General features: G+C 47.6%; 1 protein-coding gene across 1 annotated transcript in view; it reads right to left on the bottom strand.

Moving 5' to 3' along the window:
• The window catches only part of LOC146859667 (embryonic protein UVS.2-like), a 61,791-nt gene that overhangs the window by 40,727 nt on the left and 450 nt on the right, over positions 1-20,614 (bottom strand). Inside the window, exons 2-3 of the mRNA XM_085643416.1 lie at positions 11,697-11,721; positions 3,864-3,929 (exon numbers count right to left, since the gene is read on the bottom strand). Coding sequence (XP_085499542.1) covers positions 3,864-3,929; positions 11,697-11,721 — 91 coding nt within the window. The remainder of the gene's footprint in view (positions 1-3,863; positions 3,930-11,696; positions 11,722-20,614) is intronic.

Below are 20,614 nucleotides of genomic sequence, written 5' to 3'. Positions count from 1 at the left end.
ATGGAAGGAAAACAGTTATGCACATTTGTAGATAAGCACTCAACTTACTCTTACAGCCTTTGGGGGTTAGGCCAGCCCTGGGCAAGGATCAGATCAAGGTAGGTACTGCATCACCAGCGGCACTGGGGTTGCCGAGTGCAGAGGTCACTGGGCCCAATGTTAGTAAATAGAGACAAGGTGCACCCACAAGAGGGGCTGATTGCAGACAGGGACAGGTGGTTTCAGGGCATGGGACCCGGGGGTTAAAGCAAGCACAGGGAGGGGGGCAGAAGGCAGCACCAACCATACACCACCAGTTGCACAGGGGCGCCCAATGCAAGCAAATACGAATCTTGGTGGAATAAAAAGACTCAGACCAGAAAGCTGGACAAATGTGACCAACAGCTGTGCAGGTAAGTGGAGATGTCCATGGATGCCTGGGCACCATTGAGTGGACTCCCCAAGGTCGTGGGGGGCTGAGGATGCAGGTGTGCCTTTAGGTGTCAGGTCTTCTTTAACTGAGCCGGTCGCAGTCAAGAGGACCCTTCGTGATGCGGCTGCAGGCGTCTTGGTGGACTCCAGGAGAGTACAGCCACTGATGGCGTTGAGGTCAGGATCTCTGGGGAGACTTTACTGGGCATGTGAGCCACTCCGCCCCAGGCCATGGGCATCAGGTGCTGTGTGGGCAGGGCTCATGGTTCACGCTGCATCGGGAGACCTTGTAGTTGTTTTCTTGTGGACAGGGCGGCTGTCCTCGCGAGATCTGGTCTTTGTTGAAGAGCAGGCAGTCTTCCTCGGGTTTCTGGAAGTCGCTAGCTGGAGAATAGGGGTCGCCTTCTATGGAGGGTCTTTAAGCGGTACACAGGCTGGTAGAGCTGAGACCAAATCAGTAATCGTCTTCCGGCTTGGCTGCACAGAATCTTCTTTGTCTTTCTTTTTCTTAGGTCACAGGAATCTTTGGTTCAAGGTTGAGGGGTGAACCCAAATACTGAATTTAGGGGCATTACTAGCACTGGCAGTTAATGGCAGGTAGTAGCCAATGGGCTACTTACCTTTAGGGCAACTACACACTTAGTATGTCCCCTCCCTTTGGGGACAGGGCATCCCCTAATCTTATCAGCTAGAATCCCTTCATTCAAGAAGGAGGATTTTCTAAGGAGGGGTCACCCGAGTCCGGGACACCTAAGGGGTGGTCCTGGCTGGGAGGGGACACACTTCTCCTCACTACTAATTATTCAGCAAAACGTGCTGCCAAAAGTGGGGCTTGGTCAGGGGGCGGGCATCTCCACTGGCCGGAGAGGCCGTGGCTAGCATAACAAAGAGCAGGAAGCCTTTGAGGCTCATCAATATGAATGCTTTTCTTTCTTGGAAGGTGGAAAGCACCTCCACCCCAAGCAGGGTTTGGTTCTGGCCCATAATAGCACAAGGGCTCCCACCTCACAAGGTCCAAAATATGTGTGAGTGTGGCAGGCTGGTGTAGAGCAGTCAGATGCACACTAGAGAGTTGGGGCCAGATGTACAAGCACCTCGCTAATTGCGAGTCCTTTGCAACTCGCAATTTGCAAGGCACTATTTTGGATGTAAATCAGTGTGTAACACACTGTTAGCGATTCCCAATGGGGTCGCAAATTGAGAGGCTCATGAATATTAATGAGCCTATCGCAATTTGCGACCCATTGGGAATGGCAGGCCCTCCCAGGTATGGTGGCCTGCTGGACTCAGCAGACCACCTTGTCTGGGGCTGCTTTTAAATAAAGCAGTCATTTTTTTTTTAAATGCAGCCCGTTTTCCTTAAAGGAAAACAGGACGCATTTGAAAAAAAAAAAAATTAACGTTTTCGTTTAATTTTTTAAGGGCAGGCAGTGGTCCATGGGACCACTGCCTGCCCTTAAAAAATATGTTCCCCTGCATTTGAAAAGGAGAAGGGGTCCCCTGGGGACCCCTTCCCTTTTGCGACCCCATTCCCACCCTCTTGAAGAGGGTAGTAATTTGTAAGCGTTTTGCGACCGCAATTGCAGTCGCAATACATTTCTACATGGGGTTGCACTCGCTATTAGGAAGGGAACGCCCCTTCCTAATAGCGACTCGCAATTCCAAAATAGCGAGTCGCAAATAAATTGCGACTGGCTATTTTGGTATGGTACACACCCCTATTGGTTTTTGGAGGTGCAAATGGGTTCGCAAACCCGTTTGCGCATGCAGAAACCGTTCTACATCTGGCCCATAGAAACAGCAAAAGAGGAGGAGTAATAAAACATTTCTCCTCGTTTTGCCATGTTGAGACCAGGTTTTCTCTGGTCTTAATTTTGGCACAACCCATATTTACACCACTCTTGTATATATCTGACAGCAGCAAAACCAATGGGTGTTGCGGCAGAACACCCACTGCAACACCCATTGTCCACCGCTTTCACGCTAAGTATAGTGTGAAATGGTGCCTTATTTACAAGGCAGCGTTAAGCCACACTAAATGGCTTAACGCCACCTTGTAAATAAGGCGAGTTCCCTAGCTCCACAGGAACCTGTGGCAATAGGGGCTTGTAAATATGCCCCTATGTCTGCTGTGTCCCTTCCTGCACATAAACAATCATTAAAAAAATGACGATTTGCAACTTCTATGTGTGCTGCACACATAGGAGTTACAGATCACCATTTGTGATTGTTTAAGTACAGGAAGGGACCCCCTCCTGCACATAAACAATCATTCCCCCCAAGACAGGCACTCTTGAACTATGGTGCCAGGGTGCCTGCGTTGGCCCTAGGCAGCTTAATTTAGTGCCAGCGCTAGGAGAAATGCATGAGCGCACCGTATCTTTATAAATACGGCGCATCCCTGCATTTTCAGAATGGCGGAATGTGGCATTAACAAATTCTGCTTAACACCACACTCCTTCATTGTGTTGTACATATGCCCCATAGTCTGCAATGACAGCGCGTATGTGTTTGGTGAGGTGTCTCTGAGGGTGGCACAATACATGCTGCAGCATTTAGAGACCTTCTCTAGTCACAATGCCCTTGGTACCACGGGTACCTTTTATGAGGGATTGATATGTGGACCAGAGATGTGCCAATTGTGGAAACAAAGGTACAGTTTTGGGAAAGAACAGAGGCACTGGGAACCTGATTAGCAGGGACCCATTTCACATTCAGTCAAAGTGCATCAGAAATCAGGCAAAAAGTGGGGGTACCTATGCAAAAAGGGGAACTTTCCTACACCCATAAGCCTGAGGTTTTCACTTACCTTGGTTCTCTTTGGTGATGATCTGGAAGACAAAGATGTCTGCGCTCAGGGTCTTGTAACGTTTTGTTTGGTGACGATCCCGAAAATAACTGGGTTCCAGGGCGTCGCTGACTATTGTTTAACAGAGTGTAGTGCCCAGAGGCCCTGAAGTTTGCTTTCACCGTTGTTCATTTTGATCTCAAAGATTCCTAGGATCAGGGTCACAGCTGAATATTGTGTAACAGAGTGTCTAGCCCCTGGAGCCCTGAGGGTTTCTCTTACCTTGGTTCCTTATGGTGATGATATTGAAAATGTCTGGGCTCAGAGTCACTGCTGACTACTGTTCAAGTAGCGCCCAGAGGCCCTGAGGTTTCCTCCTACCTTGATTCCATTTTGATCCCAAAGACGCCTGGAATCAGGGTCACAACTGAATATCATGTAACAAAGTGTAGCTCTCAGAGGCCCTGAGGTCATCTCTTACTGTGGTTGCTTTTGGTGTTGATGTCGAAGATGTCTGGGCTCAGGGTTCCAGCTGACCACTGTTTGACACAGTGCAGCGCCCAGAGGCCCTGGGGGCATGCTCTTATCTTGCCTGGGATCATGGTCACAGTTGAATATTGTGTAACAAAGTCTAGCGCTCAGAAGCCCTGAGCTTTTCTCTTACCTTGGTTCTCTTTGGTGATGATCTCGAAGATGTCTGGTCTCAGGGGCTCCTCTGAATGCCGGGTGTCTGAAAGAGAGGGCACATTCCCAGCTTCACATCAGCTGCTCGTGCACAGGAATAGGCGGATTCAGAAAGAGTCTAAATATGCATCTGTGTCTATACACCATGGGCCCGATTCACAAAGGTAAACTTAGGCCAGAAATCTAAGTTTACGACTTTCGATAGTCACAAAAGGTAAACTTTTTATTGATTTTCACAATAATAATATCAACAAAAGTACAGTGTAGCTTGAGGTTTGAGCATGATACAGTGTCAACTTTTAGGTCTAAAGTAATAACCAGGCAAAGGTCTACAAAGCTGTCAAGTATAACAACAATCCTGATTGACAAGGTGGAGGAAATCCCCTCCAAGCCCTCTGCAGCCCCTGCAGCTTGAAGTGATCCATTACTGTGGCGTCACGGAAACGGGGATCTTCTGTGCGCGAGAAGATTTGGCCACTAGGGACTAGGGGGCTTATCAACAAGGGCGTTATCTCTGCTTTTTTGGCTTTAAAAGCCAAAAAAGCAGAGATAAAACTAGCGCCCTATCAACAACAGGGTGCTAACATGCAAATTTGCATGTTAGCACCCTTTTACTCTACGCTTCCCCTTGCATGTCTAATGAGATGCAAAGGGGGCGTTCCAGAGTTAAATAATAGGAGAAATGTCGCTAAGCGACATTTCTCCTATTATCAAGAATATCGCTAACCCTGTTAGAGACAAAAAAAGCAGCGCTAACCGCGGTTAACGCTGCTTTTTTATGTCTGGTATTTTTCTGACTTAGCCATGATATCCTATGGAAGGAGGATATCATGGCTAAGTTTGTCTGTCCCTATCAACAAGCTAACGTGAGATTATCGCTGGGTTTCCAGCGATAATCTCACGTTAGCCACTTAGCGTGAGGATTTTTATCGCTATTGAGATAAGCGTTGCTAATAGCATACTATCTCAGTGATAAAAATCAACGCTAGCCGGTGATAATTATCCTAGCGCTAAGTGCGCTTAGCGATAATTATCGCCGGTTGTTGTTGATATGCCCCATTCTCTCTAAATGCTTCCAAGTGAAATTTTGCCAATGTCCATTTTACCAACGTCTCCTGTAGGAGGGTGAGCCAACGCGGCAGAGTATAGGAGGTTGGAACCAGTTATTTTGAGTAATCGGTGCCAGGCCTAGCTCGTTGTGGAGAGTGTCTGGATATCTTGTGGGCCCGTGGGAACCCAGCAGGTAATAATGTATTAAGGGACACTGGGAGTGCCAGATCGGCCTCCGGCCGGAACTAAGAAATTCTGGCATCAGCGTGATATAAGTGCCGGGCAAAGCAAGCCTGTGCTACCAAGTAGTAAATGCGGAAATTTGGCACCCCGAACCCTCCTCCCTCGTATGGCAGCATTAGGGTGTCTCAGCTAACCAGTGGTTGTTTAGCTCACCACACCAGCCGAATCAGATGTGTCCATAGAGTGGTGAAAAAACTGTTGTACAATGGAGTGGGGATGAAATGAAATGAAAGGACATTTGTAAAGCGCGTGGCTACCCGTTGGCCTCCCAGCGCTAGGCATGACCAGTATTCACGGAGGAGAGTTTAGGGGAACAGAAGGGTTTTCAGTTGTTTACGTCTGCCACCGTTTCTGGACCTCTTAATTGTTGGGGTTTCAACTAAGTGAAGGTCGTCAAAGCAAAGTTTCCTTCTCGCTTTGTAGGGGCGGATCATGGCTGTAATTAAGGGTGGGCCCATCCCATGCAAGAACTTGTGGACGATGCAGAGGGTTTTGAAACTAACTTGTTCTTTCACTGGCAACCAGTGATGGGAGTGGAGAGCTGGTTTTGCGGAGAGGAATTTCGGTGTTCCCAACAGTAGTCTTGCTGCGCAGTTTTGGATCGTTTGCAGATTATTGGTTAATGAGATCGGGGCCCCAAGGTAGAGCGCATTACCGTAGTCTAGCCTCGAGAGTATGAGTGCTTGGACCATGATTTTCTTGGCTCGGGGGGCAAGAGAGGAAGCACCTTTCAGGCCATTCTGAGCAGGCCAAAACAAGTTGCAACTGTCTTCCTTGCTTGTGCCTTGAATGTCAGATTCTGGTCAAGCCAGATGCCAAGACTCTTTATTTCCATCTTAGGTGCCTGGGCTGGGCCCATGCATGCTGGCCACATGGTTCAGAGTGTCGTATTAGGGTGTTGCCCAATATCATGATCTCTGTCTTTTCCCCATTGAGTTTCAGGTGGGATGCCCCATCCACTTTGAGACTGCAGTTAGGCACGCATTCAGAGCCACAGGGTGTTGTGTAGTTTGGTTCAGTGCTATGACCAGTGGGGCTCAATGATGAACCCTGGGCACACCACACAGCAAAGGACGGGGTTTTGAGCTCACTCTTTCTTCAAAGATCTTGGAAGGAGCGTCCTTCCAAGAAGGAGCGCAGCCAACTCAGTGCGGTTGCAGCTACTCCAATGTTTCTGAGACGATGGATCAGGACAGGATGGTTCACCGTATCGAATGCTGCACTCAGGTCCAGGAGTATGATGGCTGCTGACCCCCCTGCATCCAGAATCTTTCTGCTCTCTTCTACCACCGCTAGCAGGGCAGTTTCCGTGCTTTGCCGTGGGTGGAAACCTGTCTGAGCGAGGTGAAGCAGGTTAAGGGTTTCCAGAAAATTTGAGAGGATGTGGTTGACATATTTTTCGGCGATTTTGGAGATCCCCGAGAGAAGGGAGATGGGGCGGTAATTGCCTAGATCCGCAGGATCCAGATGGGGCTTCTTCAGGAGTGTTTTAACCATTGCCCCTTTCCAATGAGAGGGGATTGCTCCTGAGGTAAGAGAGGCATTAATTACGTCTGTGATAGTAGGGGCAATTGTGGGTGCTACCTTTTTTAAGACATTCATAGGTGCGGGGTCCCTGGGCGAGCCACTTTTTCCTGAGGAAATCAATGTCAGGAGCGTTTCCTGGGGGAGAGGAGGAAAAGACTCCAACCGATGACTGGTGGGGGATGGGTCTTGACCAGCGTGCACTTTTGCGGGGTCGTATTTGCCATCAATTCGCAGCAGCAATTCGAAAATATTTTGAATTTTTGAGTCAAAAAACTGATTTTCGCAACGTAAGCCTGAAGTCTCGGGGGCTGCTTGTGGAGCCAGGCTTTGGAGGAGTTCTTTTTATGATGAGGAAAGTCTCCCTGGGGGAGTTAGCCGCATGCTGGATTTTTTCCTCATAGAAGGATGCCTGGGCTTTTTTAATTTCAGCTCTGTACTTGCCGACGGCTCTTCTGTTTTCGAGCTTCCTGCTGGGTGAGAAGCCTTTCCTCCAGCATCTTTCTTGTATTTTACAACACTGTTTTAAAGTGCGTAGTTCCGAGGAGTACCAGGGGGATCTATAGGGACCGTTCTTTTTTTAATCAGAGTCTTAGGGAGGACTAGGTTCAGCGAGTCCTCTATCCAACTGCAGAAGTCATTGTAAGATGTGACTGGGCTGGGATCTTGCTTAGGTCTGGTCTTTTCCAGCTCTCGGGTCCACTTGTCTAGGGGGAGTTTGGACCATGGCCGGTTCAGGGTCAGAGAGGGTAGAGCGAGGGGGGTGGAGACCTGGGGGCACCATGCGAGGGGGATGAGAGAGTGGTCGGACCAGGGAATGGGGATTGGGTCATTTCCCGAGAGGTCCTCTAAGATGGAGAACACTGAGTCGAGGCAGTGTCCTCGGACACGAGTGGGTTGCAAGATTTTTTAGCAAGCTGAAGAGTCGTGAGGTTGTTTGCTAATTCATGTGCTGAGGCGGCTCCAGGATCGTCGAAGTGTAAGGTAAAATCAACAAGGAGGGTGAAATTAGCAGCCGGACTGGCTAAGTTGATGGCTGCCTCTAGTAAAGCTTTGCAGAAGGCGCCCGCCGCACCAGGGGGGCGGTAGATCAGGATGCCTGAGAGCGAAAGGAGAGGGGTGAATTCTATTGAGAAGTGCACATTCTCGCAGTCAAGAAGTGGATTCCCAAGTAGGCGACAGGTGAGGTGATCTTTATAGAGGATCGCGATCCCTCCGCCCTTGCCTGTTGTTCTATCCACCCTTTGTATTAAATACCCCTGGGGAAGAGCTTGCACAATGTCAGGTTCAGAGCTCGAGTTGAGCCTGATCTTGTAGCAGCATAGAGATTTCTGTGGTATGTTTGGGCAGAGATGTGCAGTTCAAGAGAAGGATTTTATATGCGCCCATGGATGGGGTGGAGGGGGGGTTTGCAGGGAGAATGTACGGGCAGTGTCGACATTGCGATGTGGTGGTTTCACCCAACATATGGGGAAGACAGTTAGCCCTAGGTGCGTCATTTAGCTGATGGAGTTGAGCGCTTGAGTAGCGGTAGCGTTCTGAAGGAAAAGATGCAGGGTTCCTGGCCCCTGGCCCCGGTCAGGATATTCTGAAATAAGTACAAAAATTGTGGGAGGACCACCATTATAACTATGGCAATTCTCCCCACCATAGTCGGGGCAGTGTCAACTAGCACTCGATGTTACATCCCAGCCTCTCCACCACAGGGCCGTAATTGAGTTGCAGGATGCTGTCCACATCTCTATGTATGTGAATACCAAGGTACTTAACGGAGTCCTCGCACCACACGACTGGATACTCCACCGTACCACCACAGGATGCAGCGGTCAACAGAAAGACCTCTGGCTTTTCCCAGTTAATGCAGAGGTCCGACAGGGTGCCGTACCTGGTTATTTCACGGAGGAGTGGCCTGAGGTTGTCTGCCGGGTGCCGCACATAGAGTATGATGTCATCTGGGTACAAAGTAAGGAGAAGCGGACAAGTGTTAAACTGCAGGCCCGGTTGGCTGTCTCTCTCCTGCAGACGTCACACCAGGGGATCCAGTGCCAAGACAAACAACAAGGGGGGGAGTGGGCACCCCTGCTGAGTTCCCCGTGAGAGGTGAAATGCGGAGGTTAAGGTGACATTGAGGCGGAATTGCACCATGGAAGTTTAGAATAGTAGTTTGACAACCGCTAGGAACCACTCTGGCACCCCAGGGCAGCCCAGTGTGGCGTACAAGAAGGGCCACTCAAGAGCGTCAAATACCTTTTCCGCATTAAGCAGACCGTCCGCCGGCGGTACTGAGGGTGATGTTCTGTGCCGTTTAGCGAATAATGTACAGAGGTTAAGGTTAGTTGACTTATGGGGAATAAATTCTGACTGGACGGGTGAGATCATTTGATCAAAAATTAGGGCAAGCGGCATTGCCAATGTCTTGGCTAGAACCTTATTCTCGAAATTTACTAGAATGGTCTATGCGAGCCGCATTTGTGTGGGTCTTTCCCGGGTTTGGGAAGAAGTATTATAACCGCCTCCCTCAGTGTAGGAGGAAGCACTCCCGACTCCACCACCTCCTGATACACATCTATGAGGTAAGGGGCAAGGATCACTTTAAATTTCTTATAGAAGCATCCCGTCTACCCATCGAGCCCCGGGGTCTTCGAGCACTCCAGTGCATCAATGGCTTCAATTACCTTGTCTTCGGTAAGAGGTTTGGCCAGAAATTCCTGATGCGCATTTTCCAGCAAGGTCAGAGAGAACTCATCCAGATAATCCCTGTACATCATTGGGTCCCCAGCCGCTCTGGACTTGTATTACTTAACGTAATAGTTGAGGACCTCCTCCAGGACGCCTACATTGCCGGTTATCCGCGTGCCCTCCTGCCCATGTAGTTCGGCTATATAGGTCGACTTGCGGGTTTGTTGCATCAATATTGCAAGGGTTCTACCCGGCCGTTCTCCCTCCCCATAGCCCCTTGCCACTGCATATTTGCCTAGGTAATGAGCCTCCAGCTCTGCTGCCTCACAAAACTCTGCCATAAGGGTTGCACTGCGTTGTAAACTGGGGTGTTGTAAAAGGGAGGCGTCGCTCCTATCAACTTCCGTCAACTGCACTTCTAGTTATTCTAGCGTGCAGAATAGATCTCTAAGTACTCCAGAGCTCTTGGAGATGTACGCTCCTCTAGTGTAGGACTTAAATGCCTCCCAAAGGGTGGCCTTCGAGTTTATAGCACCAACATTAAGTGTAAAGTACTCCAATATCACTTCGCGGAGTTCAGTCTCAAATACTGCGTCTCTTAAGGCCATGTCATGGAATCTCCACGGTCTTTCAACACCCCCTGCATGCGGGATTCTCAACTGCATCAGGACGGGAGAGTAGTCCGATAATGTGCAGGGGAGATAGCTAATGGTGCTGACCCACAACGCTGCCACTGTGGTGAGGAGCCAGTAATTTAACCGGGTCCATGTGTTGTGAGGGGCAGAGTAGTGTGTGTGCCCATCTTGACTAGGGCAGTGATATCTCCATGCGTCCACCAACCAGAATGCCTCACTAATGTCTGACAGCGAGCACCTGGCTCTAGGCTTGGTGTCTGTAGTGGTAGCAGTGCTGTCTCTTGCTAAATTGAGAAGTAGATTGAGGTCCCCCCAAGCAAATCTGGTCCACCCCTATGCGTTCAATTTGTGCATGAATGGAGTTGAAAAAGTTGGGATTATCAATATTTGGTGCATAGACATTTACAAGCAATACGGAGTGCTCTGATGGTACAGCACAGCAAGCCATTTTGCTGCACCGTGCTGCGTCATTTTCAAAGCATAGGAATGTGTTGTATTAACAACAATATGATGCATCCCTGTGCTCTCACCTTTGCTGGTGAACAACTGGCTGCCATGCTACAGCGCAGGCACCCTTGGGTCATTTTGAAAGGGTGCCTGCGCTGCGCGATTATTATTTTTTTGCAGGAAGGCACACGTTGCTGCACAAAACACAATCATTGATGGCATTTTCCTCTTTCTATGCATTCTGCAGAATGCAGCACGCATAGAAAGAGGGAGTAACAAGGAGAAATAAAAGTCTTCCTCCTTGTTGCGCCATTCCTATGCCTCCCCTGGGGAGACGTAGGATTCTGACACATTCTCAGTTTTACGAAATATTTTAAATCTAGGAACGTGTCAAGTTCTGTGGATGTTGCGTGGGAACACCGTCAGCAACACCCAGGGAACGCCCCTTTCACGCAGAGTAATGCGTGAAAGAGGCCGATATTTATAAGACCATGAAGTGTCACGCAGGGTGACTTTACGTGGCCTTGTAAATGTGGGCAAGCCCATTGCGCAGCCGGTGCGTCACATGAAAGTGACTCACCCACAGCGCAATGGGCTTGTAAATAGGCCCTTTAGATTATTGGTCTAAGTTTATTTACCTTTGTGAATCGTGAATGTGTATTTCTGGCAACTAGCAAAGATGTTCATGCACATTGTGTGGGAGGAAGTGACATGCTCAGAGCCCTGCAGGTGACAGGACATATGTGGCAAAGTGGGAAAAATTAGCAGTTCTAACTAACTTATGGGACAGATGCTCTTAAAATGTTTGACATTTTGAATCCTTTCCCAAAGACCGGTTCCAAATACACAAGGGAGCCGTCCGAGCAATTAACCGCTCCATTTCTACCGCTCCATTTCTATGAACCACCCGGGTTTCGCTTCATTGTGGCCGTTTCTCTAGTTCTCCCATCCCGATGTAGACAGCTTCATTTGCCGCCTGCAGTCACTGGTGCGAATGCTCCTCCTTTCATCATCCTCACACCTTGTGCCTCAAAGCAGCATTGTGTTCATGCACAAAGCTCACATGATACACATCATTCAGGGTGGCACATCTTACTCTCTCTCCCTTTGTAACTACACAAGATCTGATTTAAATGGATTCAGTAGATAGAACACGAAGCAGCCGCCACCCTCGCTCAGAGTATAGCGCTTCGTTACGTACAGGAGCTATGCTCAAGTTCAAAGACTGTACTTACGATTTTTCTCCAATTCATAGAAAATCTGCAAAAGAGAAAAATGAGATTTGAATCACCCAGTGTAAGTATTAGGATTTTAGAACTTTAGAGAACCCTAAACCATATTTTTAAAGATGACATAAGATGCAGGTTGGGCTGTATGTCACAGCATCGAAACAACACATCTCCGCCTGCAGTGTGGGCTGCAGGACATCCCCTTGCACAGTATCATCAAGGTAAGAGTATATTGGGGAGGGGAGATATACTGTTCCAATGCCCCCTTGACTTCCCTTGTTGATACTGTGCAGCTGATATCTTGCACTCAGTATTGCTGCGGGTCGATATTCAAGCATCCATACTGTGGTAAAACACTGTGGCTCCTGGCCTGGTTTGGCCCCTTGTTTCACGCACTCTGGGTTGCACAGGTGTCAAGGGTGGAGTCTGTGGTTCATGCACCTATTTGGATACTGACAACTGATGAAGAAACGTTTCGGGGAAAGTGTCACAAGAACAAATGGCCTTCAGCAGGACAGATGGCTCCGAAGATGTACAGAGTTCACTATAATGTAACAGAAGAGTCTATGGAGGGGTCCTTGAGGTACCTCAAGTAGAACCATCTGATGCCCGCACTAATCCTTATTAGGCTCAAATCCGATGCGCATGCTAACTCCATACCTGCAGGTTTCCTGCGAAAAAGAGTCAGAAATCATGTAGGCACACTTCACAAAATCCATGTTTGAGTTTCCAGACATATTTACATCGTCTAACATGCGCAATTTAGGCATCACCCCTCTTTCTGAGACCCCAAATGTAGAAAATTGAGCACATTGTTTTTTAGGCACAATCCATGTAGACACCCCACTAAACACCCTACCACACAGGACCGGTGCTTACAATGAGCTCAGTTTGATGCAGGAATTACATGGCCCAATCAGAGACGTGAACATCTCGGTGGGATGCAGGCCCAGGATGAGGACCTTGTCCCTGGAAGATGTCCTGTGAGGTTCACTACAATCACCCTCCCAAAGTCCTACTCCTTATAGGATTTGCAAAATAAGCCCAGGTGGAAATCACACTTTCAAAGTCACTTCAAATTTGATTGACACTTAACACTTGTCCAGATAAGTTACCTCACAAATGCTCATGGTGCCTGTGATGTGCCTCTAAGATTACCCTCGGTGTCTAGACACTCTGCTCAGGGGCGTAGTTTACAACGGTGCTGCGGCATTAGGGCCCACAGGTGAGAGAGTCATGCTTTACTCCTACAGTTGGGGTCTATTATGCCTGTCTTGTACTACGGAACATATGCACGGGGAGGCATTTTTCTTGCTTGCATTAGAGCCTATGGCACTCTTGCTATGACCTCAAAGCGCTCTACCCTAAAACGTTGGCGATGGTACCTGTCACCCCAGCTGTAAGTTTACAAGAAGCTCCTTCAGCTGTGCCAGGAGGTGTGCCCGCCATGTCGGCTCCACTGGTGCAGGAGATGTGAAGGGCTCACATATGTAATTCTGTCACTGATGTACTCTCCTGTACAGGTGTGCTCTCTATGAAACACACCTGAGAGGCATTACATGTGTGCAGGGCTATGTGATACTCTCAATCATATACTCTCCTGTACAGGTGTTCTCTCTGTGAAGTACACCTGAGAGGCATTACATGTTTACAAAGCTGTGTAATACTGCCACTGATATACTGTCCTGTACAGTCCCTCTCTCTGTGAAGCACACATGAGAGGCATTATATGTACACGGAGGTGTGTAATACCGCCACTGATATACTATCCTGTCCAGGTGTGCTTTCTGTGAAGTACACCTGAGAGGCATTACATGTTTACAAAGCTGTGTAATACTGCCACTGATGTACTATCCTGTCCAGGTGTGCTTTCTGTGAAACACACCTGACAGGCATTGCATGTACACAAAGCTGTGTAATACTGCCACTGATATACTGTCCTGTACAGTCCCTCTCTCTGTGAAGCACACATGAGAGGCATTATATGTACACAGAGGTGAGTAATACCGCCACTGATATACTATCCTGTCCAGGTGTGCTTTCTGTGAAGTACACCTGAGAGGCATTACATGTTTACAAAGCTGTGTAATACTGCCACTGAGATACTGTCCTGTACAGTCCCTCTCTCTGAGAAGCACACCTGAGACGCATTACATGTTTACAAAGCTGTGTAATACTGCCACTGATGTACTATCCTGTCCAGGTGTGCTTTCTGTGAAGCACACCTGACAGGCATTGCATGTACACAAAGCTGTGTAATACTGCCACTGATATACTGTACTGTACAGGTGCAATGCAGACCTATATATTATGGTTACTGCTGTTCTTGACTCTGCAGTTTCCCTCACAGTCAGGGGCGGTACATCAAAGAGGCTTTATGTATACATAGGTTTATCTCACACTATGGGGCATATTATCAAGGGCAATATCGCCACTTTTGCGGCACTTTTTTCACGAAAAAGCGGCCATATTTTAATCACCCTATTAACAAGCCTGCTCTAACAGGCGTTAGCTCAGGATTACTGGCGTTAGCTGCCGTTTCTTTTCCACTTTGCATGTCAGCGATATATATCGCTAATGACATGCAAAGTAGGCGTTCCTGACTAACACCTCATGGAAACACTCGCAGACACGACTTCGCTCTATTATCAACGCGGCCCCAGAACCACTAAGCACGGTTATCGCTGGTAATTAACGTCTGCAAAAATCCTTACTTGCCTATCTGTATCATGGTAGGTGGACTATACAGCCAAGTCCACATCTCCCTATCAATAAGGATTCTCCTATCGCTGCAGGTTTATCGCTGGATTCCCCAGCGATAATCCCGCATTTCGGTGCTATCGCCAAATTTTTAATTGCCTTGGAAATATGCGTTGATGATATCGCGATTAAATTCACCGATAGTCGGCGTTGGCCAAAATCGCGCAAAGCGGGAAATGTGATATTTATCACGTTTCCTTGATAATATGCCCCTATGACTTCAATTCTCACCTACACAAGCGTACTTACAGTGATTGACACCTGACAGTTTACACCTGCACAGAACCAAAAATAACACTGTTACGGCAGCTCTCATCTGTACAGGTGTACTTACGGTGATGAACATCCGAGAGTTTACACTTCCACAAAACAATATATTTTGCACTGTTACTGCAGCTTTCAACTGTCCTGCAGTCAGCTGTACGTACCATTGTTAAAGGGGGTCTTATCTGCACAGGTATACTTACAGTGAAGCACACCTGAGAGTACACAACTGCACAGAACCATATCTAACACTGTTACTGCGGCTCTCACCTGCACTGGTGTACTTACAGTGCTGCACACCTGACAGTCTACACCTACACAGAACCATATCTAACACTGTTACAGCGGATCCCACCTGCACAGGTGTACTTACAGTGAAGCACACCTGAGCGTCTACACCTACACAGAACCATATATTTATTTATAAAGTTTTGTAATGCGTGAATATGACCTTAGAGAGTATCAGAGTGCTTTACAGGAAGGGCAGGTAGCGTAGAATTGTGCTAACAAAAACTAGTCACATATATGAAGGAAGAAAAAAACATTGAGGATAAACAAGTAATAAGCTTGACCTCTAAAGGGGGCCAGCAATGTAGCACGCAGGAGTACAATCAATAAACTCCCGGTTTTATCTTAGGGCAGGGACTTATTCATCAGAAATTATTTTACTTCTTTTTTGAAGGAGGCGGTAGACGAGGTTAGACCATATATAACACTGTTAGTGCGGCTCTCACCTGCACAGGTCAGGTGTACTTACAGTGATGCTCACCTGAGAGTCTACACTTGCACAGAACCATATATAACACTGTTACTGCGGCTCTCACCTGCACAGGTGTACTTACAGTGCTGCACACCTGAGAGTCTGCTACTGCAAAGAACCACATATAACACTGTTAGTGCGGCTCTCACCTGCACAGGTGTACTTACAGTGCTGCACACCTGAGAGTCTACTACTGCACAGAACCATATATAACACTGTTACTGCGGCTCTCACCTGCACAGGTGTACTTACAGTGCTGCACACCTGAGAGTCTACACCTGCACAGAATCATATATAACACTGTTAGTGCGGCTCTCACCTGCACAGGTGTACTTACAGTGCTGCACACCTGAGAGTCTACACCTGCACAGAATCATATATAACACTGTTAGTGCGGCTCTCACCTGCACAGGTGTGCTTAGAGTGCTGCACACCTGAGAGTCGGCTACTGCACAGAACCACATATAACACTGTTAGTGTGGCTCTCACCTGCACAGGTGCACTTACAGCGATGCACACCTGGGAGTCTACAACTGCACAGAACCATATATAACACTGTTACTGCGGCTCTCACCTGCACAGGTGTACTTACAGTGATGCACACCTGAGAGTCTACACTTGCACAGATCCATATATAACACTGTTACTGCGGCTCTCACTTGCACAGGTGCACTTACAGCGATGCACACCTCAAAGTCTACAACTGCACAGAACCATATATAACACTGTTACTGCGGCTCTCACCTGCACAGGTGTACTTACAGTGATGCACACCTGAGAGTCTACACTTGCACAGAACCATATATAACACTAAGTGCGGCTCTCACCTGCACAGGTGTACCTACAGTGCTGCACACCTGAGAGTCTACACTTGCACAGAACCATATATAACACTGTTACTGCGGCTCTCACCTGCACAGGTGTACTTACAGTGATGCACACCTGAGAGTCTACAGCTGTACAGAACCATATATAACACTGTTACTGCGGCCCTCACCTGCACAGGTGTACTTACAGTGCTGCACACCTGAGAGTCTACAGCTGCACAGAACCATATATAACACTGTTACTGCGGCTCTCACCTGCACAGGTGTACTTACAGTGCTGCACACCTGAGAGTCCACACTTGCACAGAACCATATATAACACTGTTACTGCAGCTCTCACCTGCACAGGCGTACTTACAGTGCTGCACACCTGAGAGTCTACTACTGCACAGAACCATATATAACACTGTTAGTGCGGCTCTCACCTGCACAGGTGTACTTACAGTGCTGCACACCTGAGAGTCTACTACTGCACAGAACCATATATAACACTGTTATTGTTGCTCTCACCTGTACCTGCACTCAGCTCTTTAGGTCTCGTCTACGTAGTGCACATGCGCTGCATAGGAGAGACCTTTAGTCAACGGCACAGCTTTGACGGCCAAAAACATGCATGCGTTCCATTGCCTTCAATGGCATCGCGTGCACGTGTGGAGATTCACTTGCGGGAGCGAGGGGTGCCATATGGTGGCACCATATGGTCGCAATCATCACGCTTTGCTGCTCGCTCCCGCAAGGGAATCGTGTAGGCCCCCTCCCCCTGCCAACGCGCGAGGCGTGCGCTTGTGGTGGTTCTTTATTTGTATTCTGGGTTTTGGCGCGCGGTGAAGATTCTTTCTCTGTTCTTGTAGCCTAGTTGTTGATTGCGTTGCCGGTGACAGATTAACGTGCCCAGAATACCGTGTTGTTCCCGGCAGATTTATAGCGGGTCACATATTCACGACCTTAGCGTAGCGCTGCGTGGGCATCAGTAGGAGTTTCCCGCGCTAGAACACTTGTTTTAAACAGCTTGACAGCTTAATTACGAAAACAAAATAGTATTGCCATTTGCCACCATGGAGGAGGTGGCGCAGTCAGCTATTTGCATATTCCACTGTAAAAAGAGTCCGTTTAGTGTCCCCACCCGGGCCGCAGCGCCTTCCACCTCAAGGCGCTGCTCTGGCAGAGGCGCTCCGTCTGAAGACCCTCATGATTGCGACAGTAAAGAAGATGTCGGGGAGTCGGGGAGGCGGGTAGGGGGGAAGGGGGGAGGGGTGCTGCTTGATGGTACGTCTAATATTTATCGAGACTTTCAGTGGACGAGCAAAACGGTTCCAACTTTGGGGGTGAGCGAGCCCTACTCAAAGCAGCCTTCTTTAACGCAGCAAAGGCCATAAGGCACCTTCCCAAAATGCATGCATCCGCATCTGGGAGAGGATGTGACGTTACAGGCAGAGCGGCCGACTTTGGACTTGGGGGACATGACATCGGCGTCAGCGCCACATCCTGTGATCCTGGGCAAATCACTTAATATTCTCGTGCCTAAAAACAATTAGCGTGACTTTGTTTAAAGTAATTGTGGCTCATGTAAGCCGTTTCAATACCTTCGGGTCGAATTCGCGCTACATAAAACTACTACAAAAAAAATAAATAGACAGCACATTAGCGCTACTTGCCTTTGCTCTTAAAGTTCTACTGTAAACACTACATTTGACGCTTATGACACCCAGTCCCATGCTAGTGCGAAAAGGTTACATCTAGAAACAGAATGTATTTGGAAAAAAAAGTATATTGGAGTAATTTATTTGATGCTTAACGACAGAGTGAATATATATGTTTTGAAAAATGGTGAGAGAACATATATATTGCTAACTGAAATAGCAATTGTCTCCACGTGCGTGGCTTCCCGCTAGTTAGCAACATTTCCCCAAACAGTGATTTACCCACTTTTCTTTTACAGAAAAATGTAAACCTGTTCAAGCTACATTGTCAGTGTGAGTTTAATAGAAGCCGCTGGCGCCCCCCAGCCCCCCTTCCCCCGCGCGATCGAAAGCAGTTCTCAGTTTGTGTGACTCTTTTCTGTTGCTGGTTAAAGGATTAAAACAAATCGCATGGTGTGTTCCCAAATAAAAAACATAAACACACACAAAAGCCTCTCTCATTTTTGCACTAGTGAATTCCAGAATCCTCTCTTGTTCCTGCATACATGTGGAACCTGAGCTCTCCCGCCCCCCTCCTCCCCCCCCCCCCCCCCCCCCTCGATCTGCTCTCTCCAAGCATTGACAGCCTTCAGACGGGTCAGGCCAGACCATCAATAGGAGGGTGGAGAATCCCGGACCCAACTAGTTTCAATTTACAGAGCAAACAACTTTTTTTTATTACGGTAATTGCTTTGCCAGAGACTGTTGCCCAATTATTTAATCAATCAAGTCGATTTTTCCAACAGTCTTAGCATTAGCTACGTGAATTTGTGCGTTATCGCTTCAGCAAATTGCTCATGAAATCAATAAACGACTTGTAAATAAATATACCTTAGCGCATGTTCATTGGGACAAATAAAACAGCAGCGTCTGCCTGCAGCACAGAGGGCCATCCTGTGAGTACACTCACTGAGTGTCCACTGAGAATAAACCTCACTTCCTGCAATGGACGATGGGGCATTTTATCAAGACAGGCGCTAAAACTATCACCGCTTTAGCGGCAGAAAACGGCAATAATGGGCTTGATAATATGCTCTATGGACTTCCAATAGAAGCTCAGGCTAGACGTCCTTCACATTTAACCTGAGCTTCAATTGGAATTCCATAGAGCATATTATCAAGCCCATTATCGCCGTTTTAGCGGCAGTTTTCTGCCACTAAAGCGCCGATAATTTTATCGCCTGGCTTGATAATATGCCCCTTTGGGGCCTATTAGCAAGAAGTTGCGATATTTATCTCAAAACGCGCCTAGCGCGTTCATTTTTATCGCTGCCTATCGATGGAAATTTTAGCAGCGAAAACATGTTATTAGCAACGTTTTTCTCCATTGTGCTAAAATATTCAGCGATAGCGGCGAAATGCGTGAATATCGCTGGAAATCCAGCGATATTCACGCATTAACGCCAATGGGGACTTAACCTGACGATCCGCCTCCCATTGGATAAACAGGTAAGTCATGTTTTTAGCAGCCGTTAGATTGTAGCGATAATCGCGCTTAGCGCGATTCTTTTTATCGCTACGCCTGCCTTGCTAATAGGCGATAGCTGTGTTAGCGACTGCTTTCAGTCGCGAACAGTTTGGGTACGCCCACTTTGCATGTCATTAGTGATAAATATCGCTGACATGCAAAGCGGGCCCCAAACCGGTCGCTATCGCCCAAAAGCTGTCGCTAACTGCTGTTAGCGACAGCTTGCTAATAGGGCGATAGAAATATTGCCGCTTTAGCGGCAAAAAGTGCCGCTAAAGCGGCGATATTGCCCTTGCTAATATGCCCCTTTGTTGGCACTGAGAATGCAAATGGCTTGTTAGGAGGGAAAGAGGGTTTGCTCTCACTTTACATGAACCTGTGTGTGTAAAGCCTGCCTAGGCATTAATAAACCATCACCGTGGCCCATCTATACCCAGGACCACTGAAATTATGCGAATTTGAGGCCGTGGACGTTCTCGCATAACTATGGGCTTGACGTATTTACCACATAATCGATCATGTGCTACCTAATCTGAAGATTGCAGAAAAAAAAAGTGTTTGTGGATCAAAAGTTACTAACAAAACTTTGCAACACATGCTGCGGGATTGTGGAAGGCCCTTTGCAAAGCTTTACTTCCCACCTTTCTGTTGCTTATTGCTATATTTGGGTTCTAAACTGGTATCAAAGAGGTGCAACCAATGCCCAGACAGTGCTAAGTGTAAACATGACAAAATAATGAAATAACACTAGCACAAAATGTGCTGCATTATTACGCCACACAATTTGCCCTTTCTTGGAGAAAAACAATAACTCACCCTGCCGCATAATTTGGCCCTCCCCTGCCGCATAATTCTAGCGGCCCTGGTTTTGGCACATTCCAAAAAGGTGCAGTGCAAAAACATCTTTGCAAACTAGCTGACATACATATATCACATGCAGAAGTGGGAAATATTTAAAGCAAATGAAGAATCAGTGACATAAAAAACAAGCATTTACAATGCAATAGGTCTCGCATTTACAAGAGTTTAAGCTATTGGAATTGTAAATGACAGTGCCATTTATTTATATAAAAGGCATTGTTATTTGCAATGTCAATAGCTCAAATTCATGTAAATACGAGACCTATTGCATTGCAAATGCTTGTTTTACCATTGCTAAAGGGGTA

Source organism: Triturus cristatus, chromosome 3_1, assembly GCF_964204655.1.
Source record: "Triturus cristatus chromosome 3_1, aTriCri1.1, whole genome shotgun sequence".
NCBI classification, from domain to species: domain Eukaryota; kingdom Metazoa; phylum Chordata; class Amphibia; order Caudata; family Salamandridae; genus Triturus; species Triturus cristatus.
This window is presented reverse-complemented; position numbering and strand designations above follow the sequence as displayed.